At 45.1% G+C, this 16,814-nt stretch overlaps 1 protein-coding gene across 2 annotated transcripts in view; it reads right to left on the bottom strand.

Annotated features, from left to right (window-relative positions):
• LOC128694785 (C-signal) overlaps positions 1-16,814 on the bottom strand; it is a 107,632-nt gene that overhangs the window by 60,659 nt on the left and 30,159 nt on the right. For both annotated transcript variants that reach the window (XM_070080009.1, XM_053785095.2), the window contains exon 2: positions 4,567-4,618. In XM_070080009.1, coding sequence (XP_069936110.1) covers positions 4,567-4,618 — 52 coding nt within the window. The remainder of the gene's footprint in view (positions 1-4,566; positions 4,619-16,814) is intronic.

Raw genomic sequence — 16,814 nt, 5'->3', positions numbered from 1 at the left:
CTTCTCTGGCTGGGTTGGCACCAGGATATTTAGGTTCCTTCTCTGGCAGGGTTGGCACCTTCTCTGGCAGGGTTGGCACCAGGATATTTAGGTTCCTACCAGGATATTTAGGTTCCTTCTCTGGCACCAGGATATTTAGGTTCCTTCTCTGGCACTTCTCTGGCAGGGTTGGCACCAGGATATTTAGGTTCTATCTCTGGCAGGGTTGGCACCAGGATATTTAGTTTCCTTCTCTGGCAGGGTTGGCACCAGGATATTTAGGTTCCTTCTCTGGCAGGGTTGGCACCTGAATATTTAGGTTTCTTCTCTGGCAGGGTTGGAACCAGGATATTTAGGTTCCTTCTCTGGCAGGGTTGGCACCAGGATATTTAGGTTCATTCTCTGGCAGGGTTGGCACCAGGATATTTAGGTTCCTTCTCTGGCAGGGTTGGCACCTGAATATTTAGGTTTCTTCTCTGGCAGGGTTGGAACCAGGATATTTCGGTTCCTTCTCTGGCAGGGTTGGCACCAGGATATTTAGGTTCCTTCTCTGGCAGGGTTGGCACCAGGATATTTAGGTTCCTTCTCTGGCAGGGTTGGCACCAGGATATTTAGGTTCCTTCTCTGTCAGGGTTGGCACCAGGATATTTAGGTTCCTTCTCTGGCAGGGTTGGCACCAAGATATTTAGGTTCCTTCTCTGCCAGGGTTGGCACCAGGATATTTAGGTTCCTTCTCTGGCAGAGTTGGCACCAGGATATTTAGGTTCCTTCTCTGGCAGGGTTGGCACCAGGATACTTAGGTTCCTTCTCTGGCAGGGTTGGCACCAGGATATTTAGGTTCCTTCTCTGGCAGGGTTGGCACCAGGATATTTAGGTTCCTTCTCTGGCAGGGTTGGCACCAGGATATTTAGGTTCCTTCTCTGCCAGGGTTGGCACCAGGATATTTAGGTTCCTTCTCTGGCAGGGTTGGCACCAGGATATTTAGGTTCCTTCTCTGTCAGGGTTGGCACCAGGATATTTAGGTTCCTTCTCTGGCAGGGTTGGCACCAGGATATTTAGGTTCCTTCTCTGGCAGGGTTGGCACCAGGATATTTAGTTTCCTTCTCTGGCAGGGTTGGCACCAGGATATTCAGGTTCCTTCTCTGGCAGGGTTGGCACCAGAATATTTAGGTTCCTTCTCTGGCAGGGTTGGAACCAGGATATTTAGGTTCCTTCTCTGGCAGGGTTGGCACCAGGATATTTAGGTTCCTTCTCTGGCAGGGTTGGCACCAAGATATTTAGGTTCCTTCTCTGGCAGGGTTGGCACCAGGATATTTAGGTTCCTTCTCTGGCAGGGTTGGCACCAGGATATTCAGGTTCCTTCTCTGGCAGGGTTGGCACCAAGATATTTAGGTTCCTTCTCTGGCAGGGTTGGCACCGGGATATTTAGGTTCCTTCTCTGGCAGGGTTGGCACCAGGACATTTAGGTTCCTTCTCTGGCAGGGTTGGCACCAGGATATTTAGGTTCCTTCTCTGGCAGGGGTGGCACCTGAATATTTAGGTTCCTTCTCTGGCAGGGTTGGCACCAGGATATTTAGGTTCCTTCTCTGGCAGGGTTGGCACCAGGATATTTAGGTTCCTTCTCTGGCAGGGTTGGCACCAGGATATTTAGTTTCCTTCTCTGGCAGGGTTGGCACCTGAATATTTAGGTTCCTTCTCTGGCAGGGTTGGCACCAGGATATTTAGGTTCCTTCTCTGCCAGGGTTGGCACCAGGATTTTTAGGTTCCTTCTCTGGCAGGGTTGGCACCTGAATATTTAGGTTCCTTCTCTGCCAGGGTTGGGACTAGGATATTTAGGTTCCTTCTCTGGCAGGGTTGGCACCAGGATATTTAGGTTCCTTCTCTGGCAGGGTTGGCACCAGGATATTTAGGTTCCTTCTCTGGCAGGGTTGGCACCAAGATATTTAGGTTCCTTCTCTGGCAGGGTTGGCACCAGGATACTTAGGTTCCTTCTCTGGCAGGGTTTGCACCAGGATATTTAGGTTCCTTCTCTGGCAGGGTTGGCACTAGGATATTTAGGTTCCTTCTCTGGCAGGGTTGGCACCAGGATATTTAGGTTCCTTCTCTGGCAGGGGTGGCACCAGGATATTTAGGTTCCTTCTCTGGCATGGTTGGCACCAGGATATTTAGGTTCCTTCTCTGGCAGGGTTGGCACCAGGATATTTAGGTTCCTTCTCTGGCAGGGTTGGCACCAGGATATTTAGGTTCCTTCTCTGGCAGGGTTGGCACCAGGATATTTAGGTTCCTTCTCTGGCAGGGTTGGCACCAGAATATTTTGGTTCCTTCTCTGGCAGGGTTGGCACCAGGATATTTAGGTTCCTTCTCTGGCAGGGTTGGCACCAGGATATTTAGGTTCCTTCTCTGGCAGGGTTGGCACGAGGATATTTAGGTTCCTTCTAAGGCAGGGTTGGCACCAGGATATTTAGGTTCCTTCTCTGGCAGGGTTGGCACCAGGATATTTAGGTTCCTTCTCTGGCAGGTTTGGCACCAGGATATTTAGGTTTCTTCTATGGCAGGGTTGGCACCAGGATATTTTGTTTCCTTCTCTGGCAGGGTTGGCACCAGGATATTTAGGTTCCTTCTCTGGCAGGGTTGGCACCAAGATATTTAGGTTCCTTCTCTGGCAGGGTTGGCACCAGGATATTTAGGTTCCTTCTCTGGCAGGGTTTGCAGCAGGATATTTAGATTCCTTCTCTGGCAGGGTTGTCACCAGGATATTTAGGTTCCTTCTCTGGCAGGGTTGGCACCAGGATATTTAGGTTCCTTCTCTGGCAGGGTTGGCACCAGGATATTTAGGTTCCTTCTCTGTCAGGGTTGGCACCAGGATATTTAGGTTCCTCCTCTGGCAGGGTTGGCACCAGGATATTTAGTTTCCTTCTCTGGCAGGGTTGGCACCAAGATATTTAGGTTCCTCCTCTGGCAGGGTTGGCACCAGGATATTTAGTTTCCTTCTCTGGCAGGGTTGGCACCAAGATATTTAGGTTCCTCCTCTGGCAGGGTTGGCACCAGGATATTTAGTTTCCTTCTCTGGCAGGGTTGGCACCAAGATATTTAGGTTCCTCCTCTGGCAGGGTTGGCACCAGGGTATTTAGTTTCCTTCTCTGGCAGGGTTGGCACCAGGATATTTAGGTTCCTCCTCTGGCAGGGTTGGCACCAGGATATTTAGTTTCCTTCTCTGGCAGGGTTGGCACCAGGATATTTAGGTTCCTTCTCTGGCAGGGCTGGCACCAGGATATTTAGGTTCCTTCTCTGGCAGGGTTGGCACCAAGATATTTAGGTTCCTTCTCTGGCAGGGTTGGCACCAGAATATTTAGGTTCCTTCTCTGGCAGGGTTGGCACCAGGATATTTAGGTTCCTTCTCTGGCAGGGCTGGCACCAGGATATTTAGGTTCCTTCTCTGGCAGGGTTGGCACCAGGATATTCAGGTTCCTTCTCTGGCAGGGTTGGCACCAGGATATTCAGGTTCCTTCTCTGGCAGGGTTGGCACCAGGATATTTAGGTTCCTTCTCTGGCAGGTTGGCACCAGGATATTTAGGTTCCTTCTCTGGCAGGGTTGGCACCAGGATATTTAGGTTCCTTCTCTGGCAGGGTTGGCACCAGGATATTTAGGTTCCTTCTCTGGCAGGGTTGGCACCAGGATATTTAGGTTCCTTCTCTGGCAGGATTGGCACCAAGATATTTAGGTTCCTTCTCTGGCAGGGTTGGCACCAGGATATTTAGGTTCCTTCTCTGGCAGGGTTGGCACCAGGATATTTAGGTTCCTTCTCTGGCAGGGTTGGCACCAGGATATTTAGGTTCCTTCTATGGCAGGGTTGGCACCAGGATATTTAGGTTTCTTCTCTGGCAGGGTTGGCACCAGGATATTTAGGTTCCTTCTCTGGCAGGGTTGGCACCAGGATATTTAGGTTCCTTCTCTGGCAGGGTTGGCACCAGGATATTTAGGTTCCTTCTCTGGCAGGGTTGGCACTAGGATATTTAGGTTCCTTCTCTGGCAGGGTTGGCACCAGGATATTTAGGTTTCTTCTCTGGCAGGGTTGGCACCAGGATATTTTGGTTCCCTCTCTGGCAGGGTTGGCACCAGGATATTTAGGTTCCTTCTCTGGCAGGGTTGGCACCAAGATATTTAGGTTCCTTCTCTGGCAGGGTTTTCACCATGATATTTAGGTTCCTTCTCTGGCAGGGTTGGCACCAGGATATTTAGGTTCCTTCTCTGGCAGGGTTGGCACTAGGATATTTAGGTTCCTTCTCTGGCAGGGTTGGCACCAGGATATTTAGGTTCCTTCTCTGGCAGGGTTGGCACCAGGATATTTAGGTTCCTTCTCTGGCAGGGTTGGCACCAGGATATTTAGGTTCCTTCTCTGGCAGGGTTGGCACCAAGATATTTAGGTTCCTTCTCTGGCAGGGTTGGCACCAGGATATTTAGGTTCCCTCTCTGGCAGGGTTGGCACCAGGATATTTACCAGGAATTTCAGTAGCATTTAAGCAGCCACATGAAGGAGGGAGGACCGAAGGCAAGTAAAGAGATAAAAAATAAAAGTATCGTCTTACCAAACTTGAGAATCTTGAGACAGTTGTGGTCCTGGGCCAAGTCTCGCAGTTCCTGACAGGAAATTTATATTTTTAATTTAAATATGTCAGTACATAGTGTAAGTTGTGAGTTTATTTCACACACACACACACACACACACACACACACACACACACACACACACACACACACACACACACACACACACACACACACACACGCACACACACTGCACCCAATGGTGCAGGGAGGCCAAAACCAAGTGTGCTAGGGAATAGAAAAAGTATAGTAGGCAAAGGACCCAGGAGAATAAGGAGAACAGTCGTAGAGCCAAAAATGACTGCACAGGTAAGAAGGGAGGCTCAACGACAATACGAAAATAACAAGTTGTTGTACAGTCACATCAGAAAGAAAACAACAGTCAATGACCAGGTAATCAGTCTGAGGAAAGAAGAAGGAGAGATCACAAGAAATGTCCGCGAAGTATGTGAGGAACTCAACATAAGATTCAAAGACGTGTTCACAGAGGAGACAGATGGGATTCCAGAAACACGGAGAGGCAGGGTACACCATCAAGTGTTCGACACAATACATACAACCTAGGAAGAAGTGAAGAGGTTGTTAAGCTAGCTAGACTCCTCAAAAGCATAGGAGCAACAATCTTCAACACATCTATCAAAACAGGGCAACTGCCTAAGGTATGGAAGACAGCAAATGTAGTCCCAGTTTTTAAAAAAGGAGACAGACACGAAGCATTAAACTACAGACCAGTGTCATTGACATGTATAGTATGCATAGTCATGGAGAAGAGTGGTGGTATACCAGTACGGTTTCAGGGACGTGAAATCCTGTGTCACAAACCTACTGAAGTTCTATGACAGAGTGACAGCAGTAACACAGGAGAGAAAGAGAGAGGGGTGGGTAGACTGCTTTTTCTTAGACTGTAAGAAGGCATTTGACACAGTTCCACACAAGAGATTAGTACAAAAGCTGGAAGACCAGGCAGGGATAACAGGGAAGGCACTACAATGGCTCAGGGAATATTTGTCAGGAAGACAGCAGCGAGTCATGGTACGTGGCGAGTTGTCAGAGTGGGCGCCCGTAACAAGCGGGGTTCCACAGGGGTCAGTCCTAGGACCGGTGCTGTTTCTGGTATTTGTGAATGACATGACGGAAGGTATAAACTCAGAAGTGTCCCTGTTTGCAGATGACGTGAAGTTGATGAGAAGAATCCAATCGGACGAGAACCACGCAGAACTACTAAGGAACCTGGACAGGCTGCAGGCCTGGTCCAGAAACTGTCTCCTGAAGTTCAACCGCAAAAAGTGCAAAGTCATGAAGATTGGGGTAAGATAAAAAAAAGACCCAGTCTAGGAGGCCAGAGACTACAAGCTTCACTCATGGAGAAAGATCTTGGGGTGAGTATAACACCAGGCACATCTCCTGAGGCACACATCAACCAAATAACTGCTGCAGCATATGGGCGCCTAGCAAACCTGAGAACAGCATTCCGACAGCTTAATAAGGAGTCGTTCAGGACCCTGTACACTGTGTATGTTAGGCTCATACTGGAGAATGCAGAACTAGTTTGGAACCCACACGTAGTCAAGCACATAAGAAAACTAGAGAAAGTGCAAAGGTTTGCAACAAGACTAGTCCCGGAGCTATGGCTTGGTAGGAGAGCTAGAGGGAAATCGACCTGTCTACACTGGAAGACATGAGAGATAGGGGAGATATGATAACGGCATATAAAATATTGAGAGGAACCGACAAGGTGGACATAGAATGTTCCAGAGATGGGACACAGCAACAAGGGGTCACAATTAGAAGTTGAAGACTCAGATGAATCACAGGGATGTTAGGAAGTATTTCTTCAGTGACAGAACTGTCAGGAAGTGGAATAATCTGGGAAGTGATGCAGTGGAGGCAGGATCCATACATAGCCTTAAGAAGAGGTATGATTACGGTGCCCCGTGGCCTGGTGGCAGAAGCTCTCGCTTCTCACGGTGAGTGTCCGGGTTCGATTCCCGGCGAAGGGGTAGAAACATCGAACGTGTTTCCTTACACCGGTTGTCTATGGTCACCCATTAATTAAATGGGTACCTGGGTGTTAGTGGACTGGTGTGGGTCGCATCCTGGGACAAAACTGAAATAATTTACCCGAAATGCTCAGCATAACAAGCGACTTTGTATGGAGTAGTATGTCAGTGATGTCAGCTATGGTCTGTATACCTTGTACATGTACTTGTAGTAAATAAAGATATTATTATTATTATTATTATTATTATTATTATTATTATTATTGTAAACTCATGGAGCAGGAAGAGTGACCTAGTAGCGGCCATTGAAGAGGCGGGGGCCAGGAGCTGTGACTCGACCCCTGCAACCACAACTAGGTGAGTACAACCATGTGAGTACAAACACACACACATGGACACAATGTTTCAGAGTAGTCACAAGAACAAGGGAACATAATTTTAAGGTGAAATCTCAGATAAGTCAGAGGGATATTAGTAAGTCTGTCAGGAAGTTGAACAAACTAGAGAGTGAAGTAGTGGAGGTGGGATCCATATATAACTTTAAGAAGACATACTATTAAACTCATGGATCAGGGAGAAACTGGACCTAGTAGCGACCAGCGAAGAGACTGGTCCAGGAGCTGTGACTCAACCCCTGGAACCGCAAGTAGGTGAGTATAAATATGTGAGTAAACATGATATTGATGTATTAAATACAGATAGGTAATGACAAGGTGAAAAGGACGAGAATGTTTCAGAAATGTGACAGAAAAGACGACACAACTATAAGCTGAAAACTGGGATGAATCATAGAGATAATAGGAAGTATTTCTTCAGCCTTAGAGTTGTCAGGAGAGTGAAGTAGTGTAAGCTGGATCCATACACAGCTTTAAGAAAAGATACAATGGGGCTCGTGAGCCAAGAGTAGACTTAGCAACGATTAACGAAGAGGTGGGGCTAGGAGCTGTAGCTCGACCCTTGCAACCACATTTAGGTGAGTACATATAGATTAGTACACACACACATACACACACACACACACACACACACACACACACACACACACACACACACAGCGAAGAGGCGGGGCCAAGAGCTATGACTCGACCCCTGCAACCACAAATAGGTGAGTACAAATAGGTGAGTACACAAACCTCGAACCAGATTTTGCACTAAATACAGACCAGTCTCTCATCCACACACACACACACACACACAGCGTTGTTGTGTGCTACCCAAGGTTACCGCGAGGGTCATTAAGTATATCAGCGTAGTGAACAACTTGGAGAGAGTTCCAAGTTGCCCTGAGCCACATAAGTGTGGGGAGAGCCACAATTTTATAAGTAAACTTGAGAGTGATATTTGGTGTTGCAAGTCAGAGACGGCAGGGCTAGTGTGGTGTAGGCGACGTTGACACATGTGTCATCCAAAGTGAAATCAGTGTGTGACCAGTGAAAGAAGCACAGTAAATAGGAATATATTGAATATAGAGACGAAGCGGAGGTAGAGATACGCCAGGACATCACAAGTATTTCAACTCGGAGTGGTTTTAGGGTGACGGGTGTGAGTTTCCAGGTAACTGCCGAGCTGTTTGTGAAAGAGCTCACTCTCCTTGTATGAAGAAGAAATAGACTAGTAAGTACTCAATAACAAATAGTAATTGGTAATTTAAAACAGAATCAGGGCTGGCAGACACCTTTACCTTTGATATACCTTTGAAGAGTTTCGAGAGTTTCTCTACCTTCTGAGCAGGTCAGGTCAGAGCACTGCTGGCCACGTGTAACACACAAACGGCACATACACAGTCACACATCTTACCACACACTCCCACCCACTACTTTTCACATACTCAATAAATCCATATTCATATAATTCCACACATAAACACACACATATTCTCACCCAAACAGACCCACACACACACACATGTCCACACAGGTCAAAGAGACCTGGACAGACTGGACACCTGGTCCAGCAAATGGCTTCTCGAATTTAATCCTGCCAAATGCAAAGTCATGAAGATAGGGGAAGGGCACAGAAGACCACAGACAGAGTATAGGCTAGGTGGCCAAAGACTGCAAACCTCACTCAAGGAGAAAGATCTTGGGGTGAGTATAACACCGAGCATGTCTCCGGAAGCACACATCAATCAGATAACTGCTGCAGCATATGGGCGCCTGGCAAACCTGAGAACAGCATTCCGATACCTTAGTAAGGAATCATTCAAGACACTGTACACCGTGTATGTCAGGCCCATACTGGAGTATGCAGCACCTGTTTGGAACCCGCACTTGATAAAGCACGTCAAGAAACTAGAGAAAGTACAAAGGTTTGCAACAAGGTTAGTTCCAGAGCTAAGGGGAATGTCCTATGAAGAAAGATTAAGGGAAATCGGCCTGACGACACTGGAGGACAGGAGGGTCAGGGGAGACATGATAACGACATATAAAATACTGCGTGGAATAGACAAGGTGGACAAGGACAGGATGTTCCAGGGAGGGGACACAGAAACAAGAGGCCACAATTGGAAGTTGAAGACACAAATGAGTCAGAGAGATAGTAGGAAGTATTTCTTCAGTCATAGAGTTGTAAGGCAGTGGAATAGCCTAGAAAATGACGTAGTGGAGGCAGGAACCATACACAGTTTTAAGACGAGGTTTGATAAAGCTCATGGAGCGGGGAGAGAGAGGGCCTAGTAGCAACCGGTGAAGAGGCGGGGCCAGGAGCTAGGACTCGACCCCTGCAACCACAAATAGGTGAGTACATATATACCCACACAGACATTCCCTTACACACAGACCCACACATACTCTCCCCCTCTCTCTCCCTCCCCCCCTTGTCTCTCTCCCCCTTCGCCCCTCTCTCTCCCCTATCTCTCCAATTATTCTCTCCTTTTCTCTCTTCAGCATCTCTGTCCCCCTTTGCCACTGTCTCCCTCTCCCTCTCTCCGTCCCTCCTCTCCACACACACACCTACACACCTAACAGACCACATCAGTGCCCAGGAAAAGCTGAGAAGGGAAAATGACAGACCACTGGGCTAAGGGACAACAGATAGTGAAGAAACTGAGGAAAAGGAAGCTGCATTGGAGGCAACTAAATCGAATCAGGGAATACATAGGGATATGCGGTGGGAGAATGAAAGGGAGAGATCAGTCCTTGGCTTCAGGAAATTGAAGGGGAAACTAACAAAGAATGAAGACAAGGGGAGAAAAAAGCGATTGAAAACATGAAAGCAATAGGAGAAGTTGACATGACCCAGCTGGAAAATTTACTGAGAATAGAGGGGTTTGCAAGAGGAAGAATCCGACCAGTCATAGTGACTTTCAAGGGAGAATCAGCTCGAAACAGTATCCTGCAGTAGAAAGCAAGACTAAGGGATATGCCGGCATACCAGGTATATCTTGACTGCAACAGAACACAAGAAGAAAGTCAGAAATTGAAAGAGAGGGTACAAAGATGAAAAAGAAGGAAAGAGAGATGAAGATGAAGATGGACAGAACTCAGACTCAGGAGGAAGATCAAATACAACCTCCCTCACAAACACTTACAGAAGCCCACCAACCCTGACAACCCCAATGCAACCAAACATTCTAACCCAAAACCCTCATGCCATACCCAGTGCCCCATCCACCTCATTACAAACTCCACCTTCACAGCAACCACCCAGACCACAGTTTTAGAAAAGAAGTTGAAGGTTTGGTATATAAATGTAAACAGAATTACCAATAAATGTGAGGAGTGGCATGAGAGAATCAAGGAGTCATCCCCAGACATAATAGCACTCACAGAAATGAAACTCACCAGAAAGATAACAGATGCAATCTTTCCACTTAGATATCAAATCCACAGGAAAGATAGAGGGAGCAGAGGGGAAAGAGGAGCCGCACTGCTCATTAAAAACCGGTGAGGATTCGAGGAAATGGAAGGAATGGATGGAATGGGTGAAAGGGACTACATACTAGGAACAATCCAGTTTGGGGGCCATAAGGTGATAATTGCAGTAATGTACAACCCACCACAGAACTGCAGGAGGCCAACAGAAGAATACGAGAGCAACAAAGCAATGGTAGACACACTATCTGAGGTGGCCAGAAGAGCTCACATGTGGAGAGCAAAGTTCCTAGTTATGGGTGATTTCAATCACAAGAAGATTGACTGGTAAAACCTGGAGCTCCATGGGGGTCCAGAAGTATGGAGAGCCAAGATGATGGATGTGGTACTGGAAAACCTCATACATTAACATGCTAGAGACACAACCAGAGAGAGAGAGATGAGGACGATCCAGCAAGACTGGACCTAGTATTCACCTTGAGTTGCTCAGATATCGAGGATATCAAGTACGAAAGGCCCCTTGGAGTGAATGATCATGTGGTTCTGTGCTTTGATTACATAGTTGAGCTACAAGTGAAGAGGGTAGCAGGAATAGGATGGGAAAAACCAAACTACAAAAGGAAGGACTATATAGGCATGAGAAACTTCCTGCAAGACATTCAGTGGGAGTGAGAACTGTCGGAAAACCAGTAATAGAAATGATGGACTTTGTGAAAACAAAGTGCAAGGAGATGGAGGAGAGGTTTGTTTCCAAAGGAAACAAAAATAATGGGAAGACCAGAACGAGTCCTTGATTCACCCAAAGGTGTAGAGAGGCGAGAACTAATTGTGCTAGAGAATGGAAAAGGTGCAAAAGGCAAAGAACACATTAAAATAAAGAGATTAGCCGAAGAGCCAGAAATGAATATGCACAGATAAGAAGGGAGGCTCAGCGACAATTCGAAAATGACATAGCCTCGAAAGTCAAGTCTTACCCGAAGCTGCTGTATAGCCACATCAGGAGGAAAACAGTCAAGGACCAGGTAATCAGACTGAGGAAGGATGGTGGAGAATTCACAAGAAACGACCAACAGGTATGTGAGGAGCTCAACATGAGATATAAAGAAGTATTTACAGTGGAGACAGGAAGGACTCCAGGAATTCAGAATATAGAGGTACACCAACAAGTGCTGGATGAAATACACACAACCGAGGAGGAGGTGAAGAAGCTGCTATATGAACTTGATACCTCAAAGGCAGTGAGACCAGATAACATCTCTCTGTGGGTCCTTAGAGAGGGAGCAGAGATTCTGTGTGTGCCACTAACAAAAATTTTCATCACATCCATTGAAACCTGACAACTTCCTGAGGTATGGAAGATGGCGAATGTAGTCCCAGTTTTTAAGAAAGGAGACAGACACGAGGCCTTAAACTACAGACCTGTGTCACTGACATCAGGAGGAGAGTGGTAGAGCACCTAGAAAGACACAAGCTTATAAACAACAAGCAGCACGGTTTCAGGGAAGGAAAATCCTGTGTCAAAAACCTACTTGAGTTTCATGACAATGTAAACGAAATAAGATACGCGAGAGAGGGGGGGATAGACTGCATTTTCTTGGACTGCAAGAAGGCCTTCGACACAGTTCCTCACAAGAGGTTACTGCAAAAGCAAGAGGATCAGGCATGCATAACAAGAAAGGCACTGCAATGGACCATAGAATGATGAGGTGTCAGAGTGGGCGCCTGTAACGAACGGGGTTCCACAGAGATCAGTCGTAGGACCTGTGCCGCTTTTGGTGTATGTAAATGACATAACGGAAGGGATAGACTCAGAAGTGTCCTTGTTAGCAGATTATGTGAAGTTAATGAGGAGAATTAAATCGGTCGAGGATCAGGCAGGACTACAAATAGACCTGGACAGACTACAAGCCTGGTCCAGCAGCTGGCTCCTTGAATTTAACCCCTCCAAATGCAAAGTCATGAAGATCGGGGATGGGCAAAGATGACTGCAGACAGAGTATAATTCTAGGAGGCCAAAGACTACAAACCTCACTAAAGGAAAATGATCTTGGGGTGAGTATAATACCGAGCATATCTCCTGAGACAAACATCAATCAGATAACTGCTGAAGCATACCAGGCGTCTGGCAAACCTAAGAATAGCGTTCCGATATCTCAGTAACGAATCGTTCAAGACTCTGTACACCATATACGTCAGGCCCATACTGGAGTATGCAGCAAAGTGCAAAGGTTTGCAACGATGCTATTCCCAGAGCTAAGGGAATTGTTCTACGAAGAAAGGTTAAGAGAAATTGGTCTGATGACACTGGAGGACAGAAGGGTTAGGGGAGACATGATAACAATATATAAAATACTGCAAGGAATTGACAAAGTGGACAAAGATAGGATGTTCCATGGATGGGACACAGCAACAAGGGGTCACAGTTGGAAGTTGAAGACTCCTATCAGTCAAAGGGACGTTAGGAAGTATTTCTTCGGTCATAGAGTTGTCAGGAAGTGGAATAGCCTAGAAAATAATGTAGAGGAGGCAGGAACCATACATAGTTTTAAGACGAGGTATGATAAAGCTCAAGGAGCAGGGAGAGAGAGAGAACCTAGTAGCAATCAGTGAATAGGCGGGGCCAGGAGCTTTGACGAGACCCTTGCAACTACAAAGAGATGAGTATACATACCTACACACATACCTATGTGTTCCAATAACATCAATCTTCAACACATCTATCGAAACAGGGCGACTACCTGTGGTATCGAAGACAACAATTATTGTCCCAATTTTTAAAAAGGAGACAGAAACAAAGTATTAAACTACAGACCAGTGTCACTCACATGTATAGTTTGCAAAGTCATGGAGAAGACTGTCAGGAGAAGAGTGGTGGACCACCTAGAATAGAATGAGCTTCTGAAACCCAACCACTAACACAAATATTTGCCCAACCTATTTTATGTTACCCAAGTAATAAACTTTAATATCCTGTTTACTCAAGTACAAGTCGATATTTTCTACCACATATATGACTACCACTACTACTACCACCAGTATTACAACTACCACTACTACTACCACCAGTATTACAGCTACCACTACTACTACCACCAGTATTACAACTACCACTACTACTACCACCAGTATTACAACTACCACTACTACTACCACCAGTATTACAACTACCACTACTACTACCACCAGTATTACAACTACCACTACTACTACCACCAGTATTACAACTACCACTACTACTACCACCAGTATTACAACTACCACTACTACTACCACCAGTATTACATCTACCACTACTACTACCACCAGTATTACAACTACCACTACTACTACCACCAGTATTACAACTACCACTACTACTACCACCAGTATTACAACTACCACTACTAATACTACCACCAGTATTACAACTACCACTACTACTACCACCAGTATTACAACTACCACTACTACTACCACCAGTATTACAACTACCACTACTACTACCACCAGTATTACAACTACCACTACTACTACCACCAGTATTACAACTACCACTACTACTACCACCAGTATTACAACTACCACTACTACTACCACCAGTATTACAACTACCACTACTACTACCACCAGTATTACAACTACCACTACTACTACCACCAGTATTACAACTACCACTACTACTACCGCCAGTATTACAACTACCACTACTACTACCACCAGTATTACAACTACCACTACTACTACCACCAGTATTACAACTACCACTACTACTACCACCAGTATTACAACTACCACTACTACTACCACCAGTATTACAACTACCACTACTACTACCACCAGTATTACAACTACCACTACTACTACCACCAGTATTACAACTACCACTACTACTACCACCAGTATTACAACTACCACTACTACTACCACCAGTATTACAACTACCACTACTACTACCACCAGTATTACAACTACCACTACTAATACCACCACACCAGTATTACATCTACCACTACTACTACCACCAGTATTACATCTACCACTACTACTACCACCAGTATTACATCTACCACTACTACTACCACCAGTATTACATCTACCACTACTACTACCACCAGTATTACAACTACTACACTTTACTCTAAGCCTATATATACCCTGTTTTAATGTATTGTTTGTAATGCTTGACAAAGCTCCTAGTGAGCGAAACGTTGCTACAGTAAAATGTCATATTAGTTGCACTTGTGTCCTTTTACCTAACATAAAGGATAGTGGCGGAAGTGACACTGTTTGCAGACGAAGTGAAAGTAATGAAGATAATACAAGCGGACTAGGATCAGGACAAATCTGCGAAGTGATCTGGACGGACTATATGTCTGGTCCGAGAAATTGGTTTAACCCAACCAAATGCAACGTTATGAAACCTTGGGACGAACAAAGAAAACCTCAATACCTTCCTAGAAAGGACATTGGAAAGTATTGGTTTGGAAATAGGGTAGTTGATGAGTGGAACAGTCTACCTAGTTGGGTTATTGAGGCTGGGACTTTGGGTAGTTTCAAATCTAGGTTGGATAAGTACATAGTGGGAGGGGTTGGATTTGAGTGGGACTTTCACATCAGAGCTTATTTCTTGGGTAGCATTGAAAATTGGGTTGGTCAAATGTTTTGTTATTGGGATGAATTGTAAAGGACCTGCCTAGTATGGGCCAACAGGCCTGCTGCAGTGTTCCTCCTTTCTTATGTTCTTATGTTCAAACGGGATAGAGCCTCAGGGTTCAAAGCCTCAGGGTTCAAAGCCTCAGGGTTCAAAGGCTCAGGGTACAAAGGGTACAACCTTCACTCACAGAGAAGGATTTTGGGCTGAGTGTCATACTGAACACATCTCCTGAGATACAGATCAACCAAATAACTGTACACTGTACTTCAGCATTTGGCTTGACCCACACTTGGCTAAGCCAGCAAAGTCGTTGTTACAAACTCCTCAGCATAATACAGTCTTGTAGCAATATCAAAGATTTTCCTAATTTTCTCATCAAGAAACTCCTGGCTGCACTCTCGGCAAACTGTCACAAAGAGTGACAAAGGCAGTACTTTTTACTCTTGTTTCACGGTTTGACGAGTGTTGGATATATGAGCAGTCAGTGGAAAAATAAACATATAAGGAGTATAATGTGATCCTTTATTGACAACGTTTGGCCCACACAGTGGGATTTATCAAGTTAGTGACTTGATAAAGCCCACTGTGTGGGCGAAACGTTGTCAATAAAGGGTCACATTTATTTCTATGAGCAGACATTACTGGTTTTGCTATACACTGTAAACTTGAACGTTCCATCAACCCGTAGAATCTGAACATCTAAGAATGAAGGTCCAAACCTTTCTCCACAGTAAATACGCGAGACATGACTGTCAAGTCTCGCTAAAAATGTGTCCAGTTCTTTTGCACTTCCAAAGGCACCAAGATGTCATCCACAGTCACAAAATGAGATATCCATGAAGTATAGACATCTCTAGGGAATACTAGAAGGTCAACTTATTAATCCACCTCTAGTATCTAACCTGTTTCTAGTTATATACAGTTTGTCAGAATAAGATCAAGTCCATTTATCCCTTAAATCGAGTGAACTATTTATAGTGTTTTCAGATTCCAACTGGATGATATTAAACCAACGAAATATAATTGAGATCTTTAATCTTGGATATTACTTATGCATACAGTGTGTAAGAATGTGCAAGAATGTGTGTATGTGTTCTAAGTGATCGTTATGTCTTAATAAGACAATACTCGGCTTAGACTTAAACAGTGACTGACTAAACATCCTCAAATAATCTATCTTCCTGAACAAGGCAATCAACACACCTTGCTTGAACAATATAACGAATCACTCGCCGAATAATAATGTACAAAGCAGCAGCACGGTGTCAGGAACATGGAGACAGAACAACCCTAACTGGGGACCATCAGAAGATCCTCCATAAAAAGCATAAATCTCCCTTAATTCTGAATCTAAGTTCAGAATAACCAAATCCCCGTCTACGACAGTGCGTAGATGCCACACAAGCTTCAGCTTGTGACTAAGGTTCAGTAAAGTGTCTCTGCCACACAACCTCAACAAAACGTCAAAAATCACTAAGTCTGAACAACGCTCTGAGAACATAGTTATACAGAGTTACAGGAAGCATGTTTCGACTCACCAACATAATCATACTCTGAACATTAAAATGGTATAAAATACCGACAGATTGTTAGGTAAGACACATATGCAACAGTTAGGTATCTTTATTTCGAAACGTTTCGCCTACACAGTAGGCTTCTTCAGTCGAGTACAGAAAAGTTGAAAGAAGCTTCTTTCAACTTTTCTGTACTCGACTGACCTAAAAACGTTTCGAAATAAAGATACCTAACTGTTGCATATGTGTCTTACCTAATCATACTCTACC

This window comes from Cherax quadricarinatus, unplaced genomic scaffold (assembly GCF_038502225.1).
Source record: "Cherax quadricarinatus isolate ZL_2023a unplaced genomic scaffold, ASM3850222v1 Contig76, whole genome shotgun sequence".
Taxonomy (NCBI): domain Eukaryota; kingdom Metazoa; phylum Arthropoda; class Malacostraca; order Decapoda; family Parastacidae; genus Cherax; species Cherax quadricarinatus.
Note: the sequence above shows the minus strand (reverse complement) of the source record. Positions and strands in the feature narration are given on the sequence as shown.